General features: G+C 37.1%; 1 protein-coding gene across 2 annotated transcripts in view; it reads right to left on the minus strand.

Moving 5' to 3' along the window:
- LOC117406505 (interleukin-1 receptor accessory protein-like 1) overlaps nucleotides 1-23,905 on the minus strand; it is a 475,103-nt gene that overhangs the window by 413,466 nt on the left and 37,732 nt on the right. For both annotated transcript variants that reach the window (XM_034010584.3, XM_059029188.1), the window contains exon 2: nucleotides 20,066-20,168. In XM_034010584.3, coding sequence (XP_033866475.3) covers nucleotides 20,066-20,147 — 82 coding nt within the window. In that variant the 5' untranslated portion in view covers nucleotides 20,148-20,168. The remainder of the gene's footprint in view (nucleotides 1-20,065; nucleotides 20,169-23,905) is intronic.

Consider the following 23,905-nt stretch of genomic DNA (forward strand, 5'->3'; position numbering starts at 1 on the left):
GATGATTCTTAAAAGCAGACCAATATGATTACTGTGGTGCAGAATCAAACTTGGTATGAGAATGATAAAAGCTTGTTCCCTGGCTGCAGTGTAATGGGTTGACCACTAGATGTCACGAGTTCCCGCATGTATGCACACCCACGAAAAATCCACAGCTGCTTTTCCTTAATGAATTATGGATAATAATCAATTGGTTAACTGATTGTTAAAGTTAATGACACCTCGATAGAAATGGTTTAGCCGATAGCTTTGAGAGGCGGAAGAAAGCAGAAGTAACAAAAATAAACCAAAACTTGAGTAAGAGATCTAGTGTTTGTTCCACACGAAATACTGTTAGTTAGTTTGGTTTTCGGGTTTTATTAATTGTATTTTCCGGTGCTTATTTTGAACTATTTTCGAGTTTTATTTACTGCATATTGTATGAAATTCGGTTACTTTCGAAAATGCTTCAGCGTTTTTTTTTTTTGTGTGAAAATATGTAAAGTTGTACCTTCTTTCCTTTGCTGTCTTCCACAACGAAATCCCTATGGTCACGGGCACATTCTTCTGGGGTTTTTGTGTGTAGGCATTTTTTTACATTTTGCCATAATTTGCAATTCTGTTTTAAATTCTCCGTATTTTAACTGGAATACAGCTTTAAATCCCTCTAGCAAGCCTCCATCCTGATTGTAATCTCATTTTAAATCTTGCAAGCGAAGTCTCCAATAGAAATGTAAGAATGTGCTGTCACTCAGTAGTTGGGGCGGGTTTAAAGTATTCAGAATGAATCAATGATAGATACAAGTCAGGAAGGCGGGACATTGCCCAGCAGCACTGGGAAATGTATTTATTATTATTTTTGTGGTAAGTTTTATTTTTGAATGGGAAAAGGGTAAAGTTATATTGTCTTGATGAGTAGTAATTTCCATCACGATTTCGGCACAAATCAGGGCCCATATCTATCCAGTATTTTCGGATGCCAGTATTAACAGTCTGCAACAGGTAGCATCGCCGGAAGGTATATTATTATTAATTGGCAGGTTGCTGTTCTGTGACTGTGGTGAAAGGATTTAATCAGAAGCAGCATAATAAGAGCCACTGTGTTCGTCAGAGCAATTGTCAGTGTAGGCCGGAGTATCAAGTAACTGCTTATACTAGGCAGTTCTGCTGTAGTTGCAACAACTTCAGCTTTACGTTTGCGCTTCTGAGTGCCGCTTACATGTTTTTTCATGATTTTGTGCAAATCACTTATCGACGGCAACTCTGGTTCACTTGCTCTCACCCGCGCCTGCACCGCGCAGGCCTGCATGTGAGTCAGGCACTGATGAGGCTGTCAGTGGTGCCACGTGCCTTGAAATGCCTAGAATGAGTAAAAAAAAAACATAAGCTGTAAAGAATGTTTCTGTATACACCTTTCAAATAATACATATTTTTTATAAAAAGTATCATCACATTTTTTAAATATACTTATTGTCTATGGAAATGTATCGCCATGTGTACATTTAAAAAAAAAAGTAGGTCGTTATGGGCCCCTTCTGAGTGTGGCACTATCTCCTCCAGTTTACATCCCATTCTGTGTGTGACACGTATATGTGCGTATAATACACGTTGTCACGATCGCACTAACAATATGAAATACAAATTTAAAACCTTGGTGTAAAACTAATACAGTTACTGTTATTTTCACAGACTATATAAAATAAACGGAAGAATGAATTTATACAGTAAAATAGAGATTTAAAGTGAACAGCCTATCAATCAAGCTGTGCAAGTAAACAGAGACAAGTCCGGCAGGTTTGCAGGGACTTTACTGTCTCTATATGAAGTTTGGTGCAGTTTAATGACAGAATGATGCAGTTACACAGCTAAGAAGAGGCGCATACTAAAATAGAACATGGCCGATGACAGCTACCCAAAGACCATAAGGGGATCGAGCATAGCCGATGGAGGCTGCAAAGGGGTTAAATGATACTCAATTGGAAACCTTCATTTTATTGTCACAAAGAAATAATGTTAGCTGTAGACTATAACATTTACTGGTGAAGTGAAGCCAATTGAAGGAATAATCTACATTTATAAGCAGGAAAATAACAGAAGTTTTGAGTAGCTGCACATGAACCTGAAGCAGGGCAATTGCCCTGCACAGGGGAGATAAGTGTTGGTGTAACTTTATATGTGGAAACAGGTTTATTTTGTGTGCCTTTTGGAGTTGTTTTGTTTGATTAAATTATTGCTTACAGACGGGCGTTCGAGTGAGATTTGCTGCCTGCTAGGTTTGGTTGAGAGGAAGGGCAGCAAGTGACTGGCTGTGCCGGTCCTTGACCAGCAGGTGGGTGGGTCTCGACTGAGTGTCCGTCAGCATAAAAACATCTGGTGGGGATCGTTCTGGGCGACTGCAACACCATGCTACACAGGAGGGCGTATTGTGTCTGCTCAGGAGGAGAGTGTCCTCTGTGCAGGCGAACTACAACTACGCAATCCTTAAACTGCAGACGGTGCTCGTGAAGGCAGTGCCCAGCCAAGGCCGTATGAAGCAGCAGGAGACGTCGTAAGAACTAAGTAGGTTAGTTTAGGGGATATTGATCTCAAGTAATGTATAGCGAGGGTTACGTAGTGTAGCAGGTTCCTGGAGCGGGACGCCTCATTCAGTAAGGCTAGCGCTCGCCCTGTGTGGCACCTTTTATTTGTAGTTTTTGTACTGTGATTTATTTTGCCTTTTGTACAGTCTCCTGTATCTGTCCTCTGTGCGCTACCATCGCTGGTAGCGTCACATGACCCATTTGTTTATTTGTTTTGTGTTAATAAATCCTGCGAGCCAGTGCCGGAGTAAAAACTCCAACTTCCATGTCTCTCTCTTTTGTGTATCACCGGTGACTCACACACGTGACAGGAGTACCTTGCCACAGAACCCTTCAAGTATGAGTCATACTCTGGAAGCAAGAAAAAAGCAAGAAAGAGATTGTGTCAGAGCACTTCTGAAAAACAAATCCATAAATCTGGCCATTGAGTTGGGTGAGCAAGGTATTTACTAAAATTGAGCCTTACAGCATGGTCATTTATGTGGTGGAACTAATGTCTTCAGAACAACAAAACTAAGTAAACAAAATTAAGATTTATGCAGTTGTATATCCTAAGCATACATTTAATAATAATTTGTTCAGTGTAAATTTAAATAGATGTATAATTTGACACTCAGAAATACTAACACTCTGAGTTCTTAATTTTATGTTTTGTTATCTTTTTAAAATAAAAACTTGGTGTTAACTTAGCATAGTGGTAACTGCTTTGTGAATATGGCCCAATTTGTGTTAATGACACTTTAGTGTAAAAGGCTTTGTAAATTTCCCTCCATGATGTATTTCATTCTTGATCCAGAATACATTTATTATAGCACTGTTTGCCAAGTGGACTGACTGATTACAATATTTGTACAGACAGCAGCCCTGTGAAAGATATCTAAACCATTTTGGAAAACCTTACATCATTAACATGCTGTGTGATCTCTAGCATACGAACCAAAATTGCTTTTCAACTTCTAAATCTCAGTGTAATTCTTAACAAGACCCCTCACCCTGGTTTTAAAAGTGCCAGATACATTTCACTGGACAGCGCAGCAGCAGACCTCTGATTTATCATCTAAATGGCTTAATGGTGAAATGTCATTGGATTTCAAGACTCTGGATTCCATCCCTGAAGTCAGCCTCGGTATAAATCTAAAAGTAGGACTGGAAGAAGACTAGAGCTCTCTGTGTAGAGGGTAAGTAAACTGTACTTGGTACACCGAGAAATAATGCATATACACTGTTTAATTATTGAATGCATTAACATATTTGGAAATTAATCTAAGGATTTCGAATTATTCAATATGAAACAATAACACACCTCACCCTTTCAATTCAGTGAAAATATGAACAAGGTCTTAGGGTGAAGGAGTAAATGGTACCCAAGCATATGCTACTTTTTTATGATATTTTCAATTAGTCGACATGGTTACGAATTTCGTTGCTCCAGTATTGAGATGTCTTATTATTTTTTTTTTCTAATCATCTGCCTAACTGACTGCTGTCTTGCCTGCAGGCCTGTGTTGACAGACATTTATATCCAGGTATTGGTTTTAATGAATTGGTTGTCAGTGAAACACTTAAGCTCCCCCATTCCCTAATGTATTTATTGTTCCCATATTTCATACTGTTTCAACCCTTTCTTTCAGTTTAATAATTGGCCTTCATTATTATTGCAAACCTGCATCCTACAGTATCCCCACCCTTATATTGAAACAACCTCTGTATGTCATTGCTGACAGTTGACTGCCATATTTAACATCCTTTAATAACAATTACAAAGTCAAGTGCAAAAATATAATTGAATTTTTGTGGTGCTGACGTCCCTTGTTAAAAATCACTGTCTTTTCCAATTAGTGCTCCTTTTTTAATGGTCAAACTGCAAGTAACCCATTTTTGTTTTAGCAGAATTCATTTTTAGGTGATGTATTGATCATGACATCTTCTGACTGTAAAGCTGTTCATGGGCATGCAGTAGATTGAATTGACTTTAAAGGTGGCCTTGATGTTTCCCTTAAAAATTACGACAAATATGTTATTTTATGTTTTTAACATACCAGAACTGAAACCTACCAGATTCTAATTGTACAGTAAAATTCATAAATGACCATGTAACTTTCCACGTACTGTACTCTTTCGAAATTTAAGACGCCCTCGAATTTAAGACGCAGCCCAACTTTACCACCCTCAATTTGAGGAAAAAATAAAACTTCGAATAAATATGCATTTACAAATATACAACCTCAATTATGCTTAAAAACAGTGTTGTTGTAGATTAACCACAGAGCTTGTTTATTGTGCTGCGCACTGTATAATACTTAAGATGGTGTCTCTGTTGTGCACATTGTGGCAGTCCTAAGGGCTTTTAAAAACGCAGGTTGTGGGCATAGTTGGCCGTCATCTGTTGGATAACACAGGGGAGACCGCTGAATTTACCAATGACCTGTGTTTAACTAACTATCAACAAATGGAGTTATCATATAGGGGTTCTCATCACCACCCGTTTTCACTAAAGTGGAACAGATACATTTAGCTTTTTTTCTGTTTTTCTGTGTCTGTGTGCACGGGGCTGGCGTGGTCATTGTTCAATGTTGGGATTAGGATACTGTTCTGTAGGAACCTCTGACCGTCACAACATACCACCACTCACTGGCATCCCAGTAACCCAGCAACCACAACAGCATTGAAGTACTATGGTATTGCTTGGCATGTCGAAAAATAACAGTGTCTTATCAGCATTTTTTGATCTGTCCAAGCTGGTACTGTTTGTTAGAAATGCTGAAATTGTAAACGTTTCACTTGGAATTCCTCAGGAAGCTTGCTTTGTTTTTTCTCAGCAGTGTCATGTTGCTGTTTGTGTATTTGGGCAGACGCCTTTATTGTCTTTTCTTGGCATTCAGTCGCGTTGCTGTTTGTGTATTCGGATAGTCATTTCTTTTGTTAGTGATTTTTAATACACGCATCACTATACTGTACTCAAATTTAAGACACAGGGTATGTTTGAGAAGCAAAAAATTGTTAAAAAAGCGAGTCTTAAATTCAAATGAATACAGTACAAGTTGTTTTTAAATAACCTTGATTTTCCTTAAATCAATTATTAATTAAATATTGATAAACTGTTGTTGATACAGAGGCATGGAATCTTTTTAAAAGACAGCTGTCAGGAGCCAGACAGCAAACAAAATCACACTTTACAGTATGGTGTTTAAATGATTGATGTTTCTCTCAATCCTGCTACGTGTATGTATTGGTTTAAGCTACAGAATATGTAATATGAATAATGTGTTTTTTCTTAGTTTTTCAGGCTTACATGTAAGAAAAGATAGCAGTATAATGTTCAGCATAAAAAAGAAACACAAAAAACACAGCAGCCCAAAATAAATTGCTTCTCAGATTTTTATATATATTTAAACAAACATAGTAAGCAATTGCTATAGCCAATAATTACAGATATTTGAGAACCCAAAACAATAAAGGGCTTGCAGTGACTTGTAAACTACGAATCAATGGGCTGGCTTTATCAACTACCTCAGAGGACCAAATCAAGCAATTCTTCCAATATCTATAGTGAAGACAAAAAGCCTTTTGGATCAAGAGACTGTTTCTGTTTAATGACTCACGCAATGAGGTAGACATACTCATTAAAACAGATGCCGGAGCTTTCCAAAACATATATCCAACAAAAAGAGAAAAAGTGCTGATAAAATTCAGTTAATTTAAGCAGCTTTTATAGATTTTTCTCAACAGCACATTCTTTCTTTTTACTTTTGATATTAAAACTCAAGGGACTACATCTACAAAGATGGTTTCCTGCCGTGAAAAGTTGCTTTTCTGAAAGGCAAGTTCGTTGTAACCTTTCAAGTAGTAAAATTTAAGCATAAAGGAATGTTGCTGCACTCAGAATTGAACTCACCAGAAGTCTTTACTATTACAGTCTAACTTAGCCTGCTATACATACACCAGAGTTATTTCTTAATCTTTTGTAAATATTTAACCTACCTAGTATCCCTTGCACTTTTGGGTTTCAGGTCTGAGTTTTGCTCTATTATCATGATCTCTGCATTTGTTCCTGGACACTTGCATTTCATATACTTTAGTTAGAAACTCTTTTTTTGTTACATTTTTAGTTTTAAATGTAGGATCAAAAGCCAACTTTCATATTGTTACCAACTGGTTAAGTGACACAAAATGAAGGCTGTGTAAATTTGTTCTAGTTTAATTCCAATAGGATTTTGCTTGGTCAGGAGGCAGAGCAGTACTTTGTCACTGGCTCTGGAACATGCTAGATCAACCATAATGTGTTATTTTTCTTGTAGAACATTTAACTAAAATATTTAACTAGGAATAAAGTATGTATTGTATTATTATTATTATTATTATTATTATTATTATTATTATTATTATTATTATTATTATTATTAGTTGAACATTGGATCATGTTTTTTTTTTTAATTCTTAGACCAGATAGGCTTGGCCAAAATGATGCATTTTTCAAATATATATATATATATATATATATATATATATATATATATATATATATATATATACTGGAATTAACTAACAATCACACTTTCTAGAATTATACCTGTTCCATATTTACTCCTAAATAGCATTTATTTTCATATTGCATGTGCTGAGGTATTTAACTTAAATGAAGGGCATGTTTAACACCTCTTAATAGGGGTAAGTGGAAAATCCAGCCCATGGTGCTTTAAGGGTAATATTTTTACATTTAATGCTGTGAGCCCTGCCTGCTGTTTGTGTACTCAGTGAATTATCTAAGTGCCCTCTTAGTATTACTTTCGCTTGCATTTTTCATTTAGTTTCATTAAGAATGGCAACACTGCAGTGCTCCAAACGAGCTGCTTTAAATCTTGTCCAGCTTTAGTGCAAGGCCGACTATCTTGGAATCATTTGCTTTTAAAATACCAATAGAGCGAATGAATCCTAGTCAACAATCTCCCTCCCGACCTGTGAGGACACTGCATAACCTGAGCAGAGTGCCCTGTAATGGATGGTTTGGCAGTTAATTCCAGGGTCGCCAGATTCCTGACAGAAAAACAGCAACCTTGTTCTTCAAAACAAGTCCAAACAAGACCAAAACAAGCGCAACCCATGTTAGAGTATGGGTGTTTATGCAAATTCCAACCCATGACTCTCAAAAAAACAAGCCCAATCCCGCTTATTATAAGTGGACTTGGCAACTCTGGTCAGAAGCCGGCCATCCAAGAAGGGGGCGGGGCCACGATACCAGAAGTCAGCACCTTAATGCGGTAGGCGATGTGTCAGTCACGGATTGGAGAAGACGTGATTGGCCACGCCACTGAAAGAGGGCGTGACGGAGGGTATTTCGGGGAAGTGGTCCCAGTGATCTGTTCCTTTGATGTGGTTACGAGATTTGACCAAAAAGGAAACGGACGTAATTAATTAGCGTTCATGTTTCGTGTTTTGTTTGTTTGATGGGGCAGCAGTGTGGAGTAGTGGTTAGGGCTCTGGACTCTTGACCGGAGGGTCGTGGGTTCAATCCCCAGTGGGGGACACTGCTGTTGTACCCTTGAGCAAGGTACTTTACCTAGATTGCTCCAGTAAAAAAAAAAAAAAACCCCAACTGTATAAATGGGTAATTGTATGTAAAAATAATGTGATATCTGTATAATGTGAAATAATGTATAATGTGATACCTTGTAACAATTGTAAGTCGCCCTGGATAAGGGCGTCTGCTAAGAAATAAATAATAATAATAATAATAATAATGTGCTAACTGTTTGTCATTTGTCTTTGTTAGACGGCTATGCACTATGTGGGAGCTGTCACTACAAGCCAGCACTAAACTCAGACTACACTGCACCACTTCTTCACAAACTGTTTGTCTTTCACCACACCTGCACAAGAGCACTCACTATCGGGAGCAGTGACCGTGTCTGTGTTGTGTGTTAATTAAAGTGTCTTATTGTTTTTGGGACTGTAAACCCTTGTGCACAGAGCGATACACATGGCTGTGTAGAGCCCGTGCTTATTATTTAAGTGTTGTTGACACGCAAACCAGCCGAATAAAGGAGCTGTTTTATTGAACTTTAACTGTCTGTGTGTGTTATTATTGCACTGCACCAACTACACCTGTGTACTATCAACCACACGTTCACACCTTCAAAAACAGAGCCTCCATTGTCTAAGTGCATCTGTATAGTATCAAACAACCCTGCCATGTATCAGCACACCTGACAACTTCTTGGGCAAAGTGAAATATTTATGCCATCTCCTTGAATAGACATCACTTTTGCTCAAACTTCATTTATTTCCAGGCTTCACTTTACTGCTACTATGGCACCTTACTAATATACAGTATGACTGTATAGGAAGTATGTTCATGTGTATGACCCACATTTGAAATGCATTACATTTTGCTTATATGCCCTTGTAATCAGTTTGCATTCAGAAGTTCTAGTATTTGTATAACTGTATGTAAACACACACACACACACAAAAAGATCTTATTTCATATAGCAGGATACAATTCCCAGCTGCTGTTTTAGTGGCAACTTTAGATGGTTACTTGGTATTCTAATACATGATAAAGGCACAAGTGATGTAATCAAATGGGTGATGGCTTACTATGCTTTAAATGTATAATTTGTGTATTGAAATAATTTTATGATGTTTACATCAGGGTTAATCATTTTTTATTTGATGTCACTATAGCCTGGGGTATTAAACTTGTATCTCCTCTACTCTGTAATTAGGAGGCAGTCCTATTCCTCTTCCAGGGAGTGTTGCAAGCTGTGAAAAGGCCCAACAAAATGTCGGCAAACCTTTAATTTATACAAAAGGCATGTACTGTCTGTGGTGACTGCAATCCCCATCTGTATCTAGCACGGTTTAGGACCCAAGGGAGCCCTGTGGCAGGCATGCATTGAGTCTGTGAGGCAATCTCACATAGTTGACCACCTACGATGGCTGTGTGTGGGATAAGCCCTCCTCGTCCCGTAAAAAAAAAAAAAAAAACATATATATATATATATATATATACAGTACTGTGCAAAAGTTTTAGGCAGGTGTGAAAAAATGCTGTAAAGTAAGAATGCTTTCAAAAATAGACATGTTAATAGATTATATTTATCAATTAACTAAATGCAAAGTGAGTGAACAGAAGAAAAATCGAAATCAAATCCATATTTGGTGTGACCACCCTTTGCCTTCAAAACAGCATAAATTCTTCTAGGTACACTTGCACAAAGTCAGGGATTTTGTAGGCATATTGTCAGGTGTATGATTAAACAATTATACAAAACAGGTGCTAATGATCATCAATTCAATATGTAGGTTGAAACACAATCATTAACTGAAACAGAAACAGCTGTGTAGGAGGAATAAAACTGGGTGAGGAACAGCCAAACTCAGCTAACAAGGTGAGGTTGCTGAAGACAGTTTTCTGTCAAAAGTCATACACCATGGCAAGACTGAGCACAGCAACAAGACACAAGGTATTTATACTGCATCAACAAGGTCTCTCCCAGGCAGAAATTTCAAGGCAGACAGGGGTTTCCAGATGTGCTGTCCAAGCTCTTTTGAAGAAGCACAAAGAAACGGGCAACATTGAGGACCGTAGACGCAGTGGTCGGCCAAGGAAACTTACTGCAGCAGATGAAAGACACATCATGCTTACTTCCCTTCGCAATCAGAAGATGTCCAGCAGTGCCATCAGCTCAGAATTGGCAGAAAACTCTGGGACCATGGTACACCCATCTACTGTCCGGAGAAGTCTGGTCAGAAGTGGCCTTCATGGAAGACTTGCGGCCAAAAAGCCATACCTCCGACATGGAAACAAGGCCAAGCGACTCAACTATGCACGAAAACACAGGAACTGGGGTGCAGAAAAATGGCAGCAGGTGCTCTGGACTGATGAGTCAAAATTTGAAATATCTGGCTGTAGCAGAAGGCAATTTGTTCGCCGAAGGGCTGGAGAGCGGTACACGAATGAGTGTCTGCAGGCAACAGTGAAGCATGGTGGAGGTTCCTTGCAAGTTTGGGGATGCATTTCTGCAAATGGAGTTGGGGATTTGGTCAGAATTAATGGTCTCCTCAATGCTGAGAAGTACAGGCAGATACTTATCCATCATGCAATACCATCAGGGAGGCATCTGATTGGCCCCAAATTTATTCTGCAGCATGACAACGACCCCAAACATACAGTGCAAGTCATTAAGAACTATCTTCAGCGTAAAGAAGAACAAGGAGTCCTGGAAGTGATGGTATGGCCCCCACAGAGCCCTGATCTCAACATCATCGAGTCTGTCTGGGATTACATGAAGAGAGAGAAGCAACTGAGGCTGCCTAAATCCACAGAAGAACTGTGGTTAGTTCTCCAAGATGTTTGGGCCAACCTACCTGCCGAGTTCCTTCAAAAACTGTGTGCAAGTGTACCTAGAAGAATTGATGCTGTTTTGAAGGCAAAGGGTGGTCACACAAAATATTGATTTGATGTAGATTTTTCTTCTGTTCACTCACTTTGCATTTTGTTAATTGATAAATATAAACTATTAACATGTCTATTTTTGAAAGCATTCTTACTTTACAGCATTTTTTCACACCTGCCTAAAACTTTTGCACAGTACTGTATATATATATATTGTATACAATCAAACGATTTTATAAAACAGGGATGAGAAAAAAATCAGATTTTAGTAGAAAATGAAAAAACACCCTTCCCTAAAAACAAATCAAAGAGCGAGAGGTGAAAAAAAAATACTGTATAACCTAAAAAATAAATCCAATACATTTTAATCAAAATCATTATTTCAAAAAACAAAAACAAAAACAAAAAAAGAAAAGAAAGGAAAAAAATCAAATAATTTCGAAACACAATCTGATGATGAATAAAAGTAATTCATTTTTCTACCTTTTTTTGGTAATGGTAGAAAAATGAAGATCAAATAAAAAAGTATAAAGTAATAGATAAATAGAGGGATCACAAAAATGATATTCTTAGAAAAATATGTCAGATAGATGCAAATGTCAAATAGATTGTGCGAATGATCAGACTCACTCGACTAGATTCTCTCCAACACCTAAACCAGACACAACACATACAAGGTTTCATGCACAGCAACTATAAAGCAAAAACACATGGTTCCTAATGTTTTTTTTGTTTTTTTTTTAGCCTGTGATCAAAGATTTGAACTGCAGTACCTCCCACACACTTGATACGTTACAATGGTGTCATGTGATGACAGCCAGAAGATTAGGCATACTTCTATTTAGTGTGAAGTGAACCATGTAAACCAATAATACAAAAATCAATTTAAAGAAAAGCATACCTGTACAAACTATTGGCATTGATCACTGACTGAATTCCCCATAGTTACATTTAATTTGAAGGGGTTTCTGGCCTTAATGTTAACCAGTGTACTCCTTTCTTTCTACATACATACACTGTACACCGCTGAGTCACTATGACTGACCTTGTCGAGATTGTCCTTTGGGTCCTGCATGCAAGAATTAGTGCAGAATAGAAAGTTTGAGTACTATCTGCCCACTGTGCTCCACCACTACCATCTTCATAACTACATATCTGAGCAAGGTTACCCAACCTTTTTCATCATCTTTCCACCATAAGTCTAGGAAACATACCTGTAGACCATAACCCCTGGGGCAAACTTTGATGGACGGAAACACAAATAAAAACACTAAATCGTCCACAAAGCTGCCTTAAAAGCTATGACTGACAGATAAAAGAATATCTATTATCACCCATTCGTGTATAGATTTCCCCTTGTGTTTTGTCTTCTGATTTCCTGAGCTCTCACTGAATAGGCTGCTGGCAGTAGGCAGGTGACCCACACGTGACCCACACGTGGCCTACATGTGGATAAACCGAACTCTTTCAAAAGAATACACTATTATATCCCTGGGGTTACTTGGACTACCAGCACCGTTTTAAAGCTTAAAGGGTCATAAAACCACGTGAACATGTTTATCTACAGTGAACAATTCTCACAAAGGGCCTGTCTTTTACAGCATAAGAAATCAGAGGCTTTGCTCCTCAGTGTGGCACTCACTTTTGTCTCTGTTTGAAACATATAGACACTTTAGAGGAGGAAAATAAGTACCTGAGCAAGGACAAGTTGAAATAAAAAAATAGACTTTTGCATTAAAACTTGTCTGCACTGCATGCAATAATCGGTATCACACATTCCCTTTCCCCAGTGCTGGCGTTCACAGATACTGAACAGGCAGACACAACTGGAATACTGAACCATACTATACAGTACTGAAGGCATACAGCTCTAAACCTTTATTTAGATATTCTCTCCATACATATCTAGTTTACTTCAAATGTATTTTATCAAGCTAATGTAAAACATATTTTATAACTACCTATTTGAGGTCTTTGAAATGTTTTTTTTCTTTATAATGTACTATGTACAACTTTTGACCAAAGTTTTGACTTTAAAGTCTTTTAGAATGTCTTCAGTGTTGACAAAGTCATTGAGAAGAATGTATAATCTAAACATCTGTAACTGATGTTAAGTTTCTTTAAGTATTACTATACAGACCACCATTAAATGTGTTATAGAAGGATGACATTTAAAAACTGGATTAAAGAGGTTCTCTGAGTAACTCACTAATTTAATTGTTTACTTGCAATGAAAGTTCCAACGGCTGCTAAGAAATTCATCTACCTTCCAATCACATTTGAATCACTTGATAACTTGCAACTATGATTCTTTGCAATCAGCAAGCATGACGACAAGCTGGAAACAGAAGGCCTCGTAATACATATTCCTTCTAAAAACAGAAGCACTGTATTAAAGGCCTGTTCTTTGATTTGCCCGTTCATTGGATTACGGCACTTTAAATCCCAGGACCCATGTTTAATCTCATGGAAAAACAACGCAATGGTTTATTTGTATCTATCATGTACTCTGTTCACATTTACCTTTTTTCCGGCTTTGGTGCTATGTCAGATTTATAAACATGTGACCATGTCCTCTTCCATAAATCCTGACTGGTCCTTGTTGTCTGGCTTTAAACCCAATCTAAACTGGAGCACTGCCTTTCATGCGATTCATCCTGACCTATGGAAGCGTTTCACGATCATGTAAAGTCTGTGATTGTTGCAAAGTCTTGCATGAGACTTTGTACACCTGGAAAAGGGATAGGGTGTTTGTGTAGCCTAATACTCGCCAGAGCCACTTGAATGTCTCTGCAAAATATCTATTAAACAAATGTTCCATCTATAAGTATTTCTAAGTCTCAGCACAATATGCAAAAGATTCTGAGCTTTCCCCTGTCACAACTGAATTAAAAGGCTGTCGTAAATAATCTGTAACTATAAGTACACAATCTGACCTAAAACAAGTAGGGGGTATAAGAAATCAGAAGGTATGTACATGTAGTTTTTGTTAAGCACATAAAAAACTTCGGGAGAGAATCGGTGGCTCTGCATCTGGGGCTGGCTGACTCCCAACAATGAAGGAGCACTGATCGAAAATGCCCTTATTATAAGAGAAACTGTCTTTGAGAAGCAGAGGAATGGAAATGGATTATAGCCCTGGACAGCCCTAGGAAGATAAGAAAGAGGAGACAGTGCAAGCACTTAAAACCAGCAACAGGACTTCAAATCATAATGCATGTGTCACTAAACTGGGAGCCAGTGTAAAGGTTTTAAAACGGCAGTAATATGGACTGATTCACCAATTCCATGTAAACATTCTCACAAAGACTTATGAGAGTAATTATGATGCCTGTGATAACCAGCCAATAAGAAGGGTTGCAGTGATCCAACAGTTTATAGAGATTATAAAACAGAGAAATTGCATACTCATGGATTTTCTTAATTTCCAAGTATTTTGCTCAATTAACTTTCCAGACAATAAAACAATTAACTGATTAGTTCAGAAAACTGCTTTTAATTAAAAAATAATTTGCATCAATTTGAATAGTTAGTCATCATCATGACAACTAAATGGTGTGTGTGTGTGTGTGTATATACAATACATATATATATTGTCACAGTCTATATACAGTCACATTTTTTTAGACCCTCACTTTCATGGCAGCAATGTGCTAGGAATCTGCCCTGCACTGGGATGGATTTACCTAAGAGGAGTATGCCACCTTGACTGTATCTTTGAAAAAATGTATTTTTGCTTTTCGATGCAGACCCAAACCTCATACAGCCCATCATCAGAAAGATATTTACAGCATTATGTTTGAGCTGGTGAATGCCTAGTGTAAGTGATCCGTTCTTCAGATAACCAGTACTATCCATTTTCTTCATCAAAGACCATTTTTATAGTTAAATATTGAGTCATCTTTGGGCAACTCAGGGTCTTATTCACATAGCTGGGTTAATATTGTCTATTCCTTATCCTTAAATTTTCAACACAGGACATGGTTGTCTTCCATTACAAATCAGTCTAATTGCCACATGTTTCAACATCGTTTTGCTTCTATCTTTAAAGCTATAATTCTAAGGAAAACTGTTGGAGAACTGAGGGTGTAGGAGCCGAAATGCAATTATAATTAGTAATGTTGTGATCGTTTGGTATTGCTTCTGTTCTTTGCTCACTGCGCCCTCTAGTGGTTGTTAAAAATAGTGGAGAATGGGTGAACTAAAAGTGATCGGAAGGGGAAATTACGCAGTTGAGCTTGGCTGGAAGCAAATACAGTTTTTCGACCTTATCTTGGAAGGATTAAAGTTTAAGAGTTACTGTATCTGAAGGGATGTTCCATCCGTGAGACAGATGGTTGTAAGTAAATTAAAACTTACTGTCGTTAAGGCAGAAGTGTGTGGGTGGGTGATGTGGGGGGTGTGGGGGGTGTGGGGGGGGGAAGCATGCTAAAGAATCAAGAAGTGCAGTTCACATATTTATTGACTGGTGAAATTCAATTCAGAGCTGCTGCAGTATGTCCACTGTTTTGTCATTTCAAATATTTTCACAAAACAAACATTAAACTTTAAAGCTACAGTGTGCAGTGCAAAAGAACATTATGAAAAACCATGTGTAGAAAAATGCTAGAATAAAAGTCGCTACATTTACAAAATACATAAACACATGACATTGGTCTACTAAAATAAAGGGCTTTACATAATCTCTGCAAGTATAAAATTGCAGTGTTCAGTATGAAAAAAAAAACACATAATAATACATTAATATCCAAAGTAGCACTATAGCATTAACATGTTAAATACAAAAAAAAATGCCTGTACAGAGTGTGGAGTCTGTATCTGAATCACTAATGCAGACAGCAACTACTTTTTTTTTCTATTCACGTGACCCGCGATATTTCCCCTCATGCATTATTTGTGCATGGTTATTAAAAACTGGAAATTAATGGTGAAAATGTTACTTTCAGCTAAAGGTTGGAGGGGGGCAATCGTTCAAACTGGAGTGTTGACTCGACCGGAGCTTGTCAAAATCTATATACTGTATATATATATATATATATATATATATATATATATATATAATATATATATATATATATATATATAATATATATAGATAGATAGATAGATAGATAGATAGATAGATAGATAGATATACATTTTTGCATTTACTGCAACACATACTGTACATATTCCCAGTGGACTGGTGTATCAGAAAAATAATAGAGAGTCAGGAACAGACCTTTGAGAGGATTCAATTGTTTGACTAAACTGTTTGGAAAAAAATATATTATTTAACATCCCTTTCCTGATGCGGTTGGATAAATATGATGAAAGGCATTGTAAAACAATGTCATCTAGACCTGCCCGGGATTTTAGCTGTTAGAGGAGAAATTGTGTGATTTATTGTCGCAAAAGGCTGGAGATAGATACAGTATAATAGGATGGGAACACTGGTAAAAGCCTCTACCAGCTATCGAGCGGGCTGTATAAAAGCAGAGGCAATTTCAGAGCTGCTCCCTGGAGTGAAGCCTGACCGGAGCTTGTCAAAGCAGCCCACAGGGGTTGTAGTGAGAAGAGTGAAGCCTGACCGGAGTTGGTCAAAGAAGCCCACTGGGGTTGTAGTGAGAAGAGTGAAGCCTGACCGGAGTTGGTCAAAGAAGCCCACTGGGGTTGTAGTGAGAAGACTGAAGCCTGACCGGAGCTGGTCAAAGAAGCCCACTGGGGTTGTAGTGAGAAGAGTGAAGCCTGACCGGAGCTGGTCAAAAAAGCCCACTGGGGTTGTAGTGAGAAGACTGAAGCCTGACCGGAGCTGGTCAAAGAAGCCCACTGGGGTTGTAGTGAGAAGACTGAAGCCTGACCGGAGCTGGTCAAAGAAGCCCACTGGGGTTGTAGTGAGAAGAGTGAAGCCTGACCGGAGCTGGTCAAAGAAGCCCACTGGGGTTGTAGTGAGAAGAGTGAAGCCTGACTGGAGCTGGTGGGGTCTGGCATAGACTCAGTTTTACATACGACTGCAAGTGTCTTGCCTTAGGTCCCACAGTGAGTCAGTGACTAAGCTGGGTCTGCAACTCTGGATCTCTTGGGTCTGTGAATTTGCTCTTAATGCAAGAAGAGTTTTGTTTTGTAAGAGGGAAATTAAAACATCAACCTGTGTGCTGTTCCATTTCAGTACAGGTATAATCCCATCCCCTTCAAAGAAGCCTTTAACAAACTGATTATAAAAGAGTAACTAATGTAAGAAGTGTCAACAGGCAACAGAGTGGAAACCTGTTCAGTTCAGCTGGTATAAAATGAATTATTTTAATTACACGTTGATCAGAAACTATAAAAAGCAGACGCACATAAGCGACAGGTTTATAATTTATTTACAGACATCTATGAATTTCTCACTAATTTGTTATAGAGGATTTTTGCAACAAAAAGGTCTGTACTTTGTATTACTGCATCAACAATAAAAAATAAATACAATAAACAAACACAAACAACATAGGCTTCTCTTGTAGATTTTAATTGGATTAGAACAATATGGTTATATATTGTTCTATATAGGATTATATCTATATATCAGTGTGGAGTAGTGGTTAGGGCTCTGGACTCTTGCCCGGAGGGTCGTGGGTTCAATCCCAGCTAGGGGACACTGCTGCTGTACCTTTGAGCAAGGTACTTTACCTAGATTGCACCAGTAAAAACCCAACTGTATAAATGGGTAATTGTATGTAAAAAATAATGTGATATCTTGTAACAATTGTAAGTCGCCCTGGATAAGGGTGTCGGCTAAGAAATTAATAATAATAATAATGGTTATGCAAGTAAAAAAAAAAAACTGGATTAACATGTGTCAGCTATCTTGAGGTTCTGCATGATGGTTTCTTTCCAAAGCACATAGCACACTTTACCCCACTGTTATCAAATTACTGCTTGTAGTGGTACTAGTGAATAGTAACTTCATCATACCCCAATTACAAAAATGACCATATGGCCCCCACAGCATGCCATATTTTACTTGACAAAAAGTCTATAGGTTAAAATGGGAATATAAGGTGTAATGAGAAGATGTGTTTCATTGAAAGTACTGGTAATTAAAAAAACAACATTCAGTAAAGAATCAAAATAGAGTGACCCAATTCACAGACATGGCAGAGAAAAGCATGCAACCTGAAGAAATTATGCAACATGTCAACCCTTTTCCATATGGTTTACTGTTGCTAACTAGCACTGACTAGTGAGCCAGAAAGTACACTTTAATTAAGGGAACATATAAAAAAATGTTTTCCTGTAAAGTACTTTTGAAAAAATAAGGTACAATACATGGATAAATGGACATTAAGTAAATTAGATTATGCACAGTGAAAAAAACTATACCATTTCTTATCGTGCAGAGAGTGTCACTGCCTGCAGCAAACAGCTTACAAACCTTTTTCAGTTGGAAGTGCTGCTCTAATGGGTAGCTCTAAAATTCTGCATAAATCCCAGCCATCTACCGCTGGTGCTCAATTTCTTGGAATTCAGACAACACTTTAGAATTCATACAGAGGAGCAGTTAAAAAAAAATGTGCTTGTCTGCTAATTAGAACTCTATTAAAGAGTAGCTGCTACAGTTACTGTCCACAGAACCCAGAGATCAGAAACTGCTTTACTGCTTATAGCAGTCTGGGCAAATACTCTTTCTCCCCTACTGCAGAACATGAGATGATTACTCACCACATCTTTCTGCTCTGTTGTAAGACCATATTGCAACTAAAGAAGAGAGCTGCACACATGTAACAGAAAACAGAGGCATGTTTCTGTGTCTTTAGATGCTATCTGTCAATGTTAAATGTGGACAATGGTTTATATTACCACTACCACCCAGTTCTCTAAATAATAAATAGTTCAACATTTTTTTTTTTTTATTGCAAGTATCAGAGAATAATTAAGGAAGGTTTTTTTCCAGTAAATATTTAGTATGTTTCCAAAATAAATAAATAAAAAAATAAATCAATAAATAATAAAACACCCTGACAATTCTACAGGTGTTTCAGTAGATGGCGGCTGAATACGTATTCAGCCAGGGATATGTGTAACACTGCTGTACAAAATTAGTACCCACATCATCATAATTGCTTCAGTTCAAACTATATTTGCATAATTTAAGACAACATACACTTTATTCTTTTTTTTTCTTTCTTAACCCGGACCACCTCTGCATGAATTTATGACAGAACAATCCAGTCAATATAAGTATTTCCAAGTAGTTAACAGCAAAACAAGATCAACCATAAAATTGCACAATCTTAAAACTCATGAACAGATGGTTTAGTTATGTTCAGCATATACAGAACATTCCACTATCAATGAATGCAAAGTATTATTATTCATGGTATGCACAGTATTGGCCAGAAATAGTTTCTTTATAATTATGTTGCTACTAAACAATTCAAAAAATGAACAAGCCATTCCTTTCAAATGTCAGAACTTAGCTATTTGGCAGCTACAGTACTAATTTCTTTGTAGCTGACAAACAAGCAAGGCTTCTATATATAGCACAGACTAAAGTTTTGTATAACTATACAATGACAATGCTATTCATATGTTGTTGATATATCATGAAAACTCCTATTTTAATTTAACAAGAAAGGAAATAATACTGAAATGCTATAAAATGTTAGACATGGTCACTCAACATTTGTTTCAGTCCCAAAAAACAAACAAATAAACCAGGTGAGGCTGCAGAAATAACAACTAAGGTTTCTGTAAGAGACATTAACATGAAAATATTGTGCTTTTATTTATTTATTTATTTATTTATTTATTTGTTTATTATTTGTTTTGAAAAAACAACACAAATGACTAGCTTCCTAGACACAATTATTCAAAATAATTATATATATATATATATATATATATATATATATATATATATATATATATATATATGCAGTGTAGTATCATGTCAACTTTACTCCTAGAGGTTATTCGAGATTCTAGGTTGTAAATGAAATCCTCCACTTCTTAAAAAAAAAAAAAAAACTATTATCGTAATGTCTTAGTTACTGCATAGTCATCTATACTACCAAACCATATGCAGTCAATGCAAGACATTAAGCACATTGCTGATCAAACCCCAGAGGATACAAAACAGTCAGCTTACCTGAGCCCCTTTTGGTCACAACCTTCAGGCTCTTGGCAATAGAAGCATACAGAAGGATCAAGAGAGGGATAGGAGCTTTCATCTTTTAGCTCTCAGAAATTCCCTGTGGGACAAAAAAGAAAGTTTAATCAGCATTCAAATATGTTATGTATTTCCAGTGTGGAATATGATCTCATACTTCACTCCTTACACACTGCTGCTCAATTACCAAATGTTGACATGCAAGTCAGTTGACTGTTGTTTACGAATTAATTGTCTTAAATGCCATGCGTGAATGTTAATGCTGTTCACTCTTTAATGCACTGTGGTTGCACAGCAGTTCAAAATTAAATCAATAATTCCACTGATGTCTGTTTCTAGCTTGTGGCATCAGGTCAGCCATTTAAAAGCAAAAGCTTATAGAACACGCAGTAGTAACACACATAGTAAACTGTTCTTTTGAAATATGAGGCAGGACTGACTACTGTATATATGTCAAATACAACTATTTACAGGGTTTCATCGAATTCCTTAATTACCCAATGTATTGTTAAGGAGTATGCAACATGTTCACATTATTATACCGCATGGTGGTCTGCTGTAGAAATTAGATAGATTTTCAAAGTTGACTACATTTTTGTGAAACGTCCAAAGTTACACGTCTTCTTAGAAGACTACATTTTCATCGAGATTTTCAAAAAGGACTTGGATGAATGACGTTTGTCGACGTCTAAAGTCAAATAAATGTTGACATTGAAATTTTAATTCACTTACTGGACACATTAATATGTATCTTTGTTACCCCAATTATCATTCTAATTCTAAATATTGCTGGAAACAATACCTGTTAGAAAAATGGCAAGCTGTGTTCTGATGATTACACAGAATAGAAGCTGTATATTAAGATTTGTGCCTGACTTATTAAAGCAGTAATATAATTTTGAAGAAGATGTCCCTCATTACCCTCCAAATCTTACAGATAATTACAAAAAAATGTGTAGAGGTCATCAGATTAGATTCTGTTTCATGACTGCTCCACATAAATACATTAAAAGTTTTGAGAATTACACAATATTTATAATAGTAAAGATACAGTAACTCTCTGTGACAGAGATTGAATGATTCTTGGTGTTAGATCTCCCTCCCAACCTGCGAGGGCATTGTGTAAAGGGAACAGAGTACTGGATGCCACGACAGTTCATTCCCAGGGTTAGGCGGAAGTCGGCCATCTAGAAAGGGGGGCGGAGCTACAGTAGACGAAACCAATGACCCTGAAAGGAAATGGCATGGCATCCGCGGAGTGGAGTAGATGCGCTCATTGACCAAGGGGTCATGGGTGACGGTATAAAAAGGGGACATAAGTGAATGGTTAAAAACTGGTAACTAAAAGGAGAACTGTGCTGTGATAATTGTGAGTGTTTGTTTTGTTGTTATTAAATACTGTCGCCAAAGGCCAGCACTAAACCCGCACTTTGTTTCACCAAGGAATGTATATTCACAACGAGCACTAGAGCATGCACTGTGAACTGTTTATTATTTGGGAACCAACCGTGGATTTAAACAGAGCATTACACGCCGCTGTATTGCATGTTAATGTTGTTCATTATTTACTGCTGTTACTACATCAGGCAATTGGATTATAAACAATTAAACACCATTGCATCTGGATTATAGTTGTCTGTCTGATTATTGATCACCTGCAGCTGCACACTGTTAACCACTTTGCCACACTCTCTTTTTAAATTACTTTTTTTGACTATACGAACTGACAGAGGATAGTATCTTTTGAGGTATCTGTTTTTTGTAAAATTGTACGTCCTAATGTTTTGGTATGAAGGCACATGTTTCAGCAAATCTCTTAAATGTTAGTAGTGCTTGCAGTGAGAAAGGCAATAGCCCAAATATGTATCTACTTGACTTAATTTCTTATATATTTATTTTAATGGCAGGATTCTTGTTTTGAAATTGTAAAATGCACAGTTGTATCATGATTCAGATGCTTTGGTAAATAGAAAACAGTGCTGCTAGAATTCTCAAAGGTACTATTTACATCCCTACACTTTTCACACATGATACAAAATAAATACACAAACCCCTGCTGATTTTTGTCTAAATGCTGGAATGTTGAGATAAAAGAATCTAAGATGGCTGACAGTTGCATAATGCAGCCATTTATCCTTCTTTCAACCAAAAATGCATGCAAAACTAAAGTCTCCTGCTAGTCTGAATGGACCACACATGTATTAAAATGTTTTAGAAAAAATATCGTACTCATTAAAAATAGGGAGGGATCCTACAAGACCATGTTCAACACAAAAGCAGCACTTCTAGATATAAGTTAGTCATTGTGTTTCATGTAATTCTGTGAGCATGAAGAATAAAGTGGGGAAACAACACGGTACAATGTTTTAATTCCTATACACAAAGCTCAGTGGTTTCCAGGGTAACACAGGTCAAAGATCATGAAAATCAGTGCTCAAAGAGGTTCTTCCAAGGGGAGGAAACAAGTGGAATCTGAACAGTGGAATAAATCCCTGCAGACAGGTCTAAAGTGTAAGAAAAGGAATTTTAATTCTGACAACTGAACCAGAAACTCCTAAAGGAAGATGTTTACAAAATCTTTGCTACTGTCTCACATTCACACAATAATAACTTCCGAAAGATAAACTGATGAGCATTTATAATTTGCATCAATGGCATACACAATGATATTCAGTAGATGCCAACACAAAACTACCTTTTTTTATTTCATTGAACCCCTAATATCTGCCAATAACTACTGGCAAAATAAGCCTAATAAGTCACTATTCTGCCTTCTTTGATAAGCCTTTGGAGCTGTGGTGTTCTATTCAAAGGTAACCTTGTATCAAACAAAGTGGTAGCCATAATACCATCCACCCACACAACCCAGTAATATTAACTTCTGTGAATGTCACAGAGATGTTTCCATTTAAACAGCACATGTATCCATTTGGCACCATTTACCTTCTATCAAAGGGCATTGTTTTACCATCAACAATGTGATGAATAATGCTGTGAGAGCACCTGTGTGAGGCAGCAAACAGATTTACCTGTTTGTCTGCTTGACTTAATTTCTTATATATGTATTTTAATTACTGGGTTCTTGTTTTAAAATTGTAAAATGCACAGTTTTATCGTGGATGTCTGTGAATGTCAAGGTCTAAAACATTCCATTCTCTGTGTTCATTATGTAGAAATGTAATAGAATTAATGTAAAGGTGCTTTTCCTTAAGTTTCTTCTTAACTTTCTTAACTAGAGAATGTGAAATCACAGTTACTTTCTCATCAATGCCACTAAATTGGTTTATTCAACTACGATTTAGATGTGACATGACATGAAATCGGAAATGCTAAACTGCTGGAAGAATTCTGAATGCACAAAGTCTGGTCAATACAACAAAAACTAATTAATGAAAAGAAAAGCTGTCAGGACAGTTCTTGTTTATGCACTGCAATGTTTAAAAACTTCACTTTGACATTTAAGCTTCACAAGAGGAATCCTGTAAAGCCTTAATAAGGCTAGCAGCAATGTTGTGGTGTAGTCCCAATTGGTCTGTAGCCAAACATGACATCACTTCTCCCCCACATAAAGGGGACCATTGTCTGGCCAACATTAATGATTCTTGCACATTTTCTTTTCTCACTCTTCTAGAACTAGAGAGAAATCTTATAATTCCAGTTAATTAGCTTCCCTTTTGTGAGGCAAACACATTTATGCAAATGCTAGCATCACAAAATGTGTTTAGTTCTAAAACAATAGTCCCAATAATAATGATAGCTTCCTTAACAGAAAACACATTATTCTATTGTAAACCTCAGACAGTAGTCGTAATTCATAGG

Source organism: Acipenser ruthenus, chromosome 8 (assembly GCF_902713425.1).
Source record: "Acipenser ruthenus chromosome 8, fAciRut3.2 maternal haplotype, whole genome shotgun sequence".
Taxonomy (NCBI): domain Eukaryota; kingdom Metazoa; phylum Chordata; class Actinopteri; order Acipenseriformes; family Acipenseridae; genus Acipenser; species Acipenser ruthenus.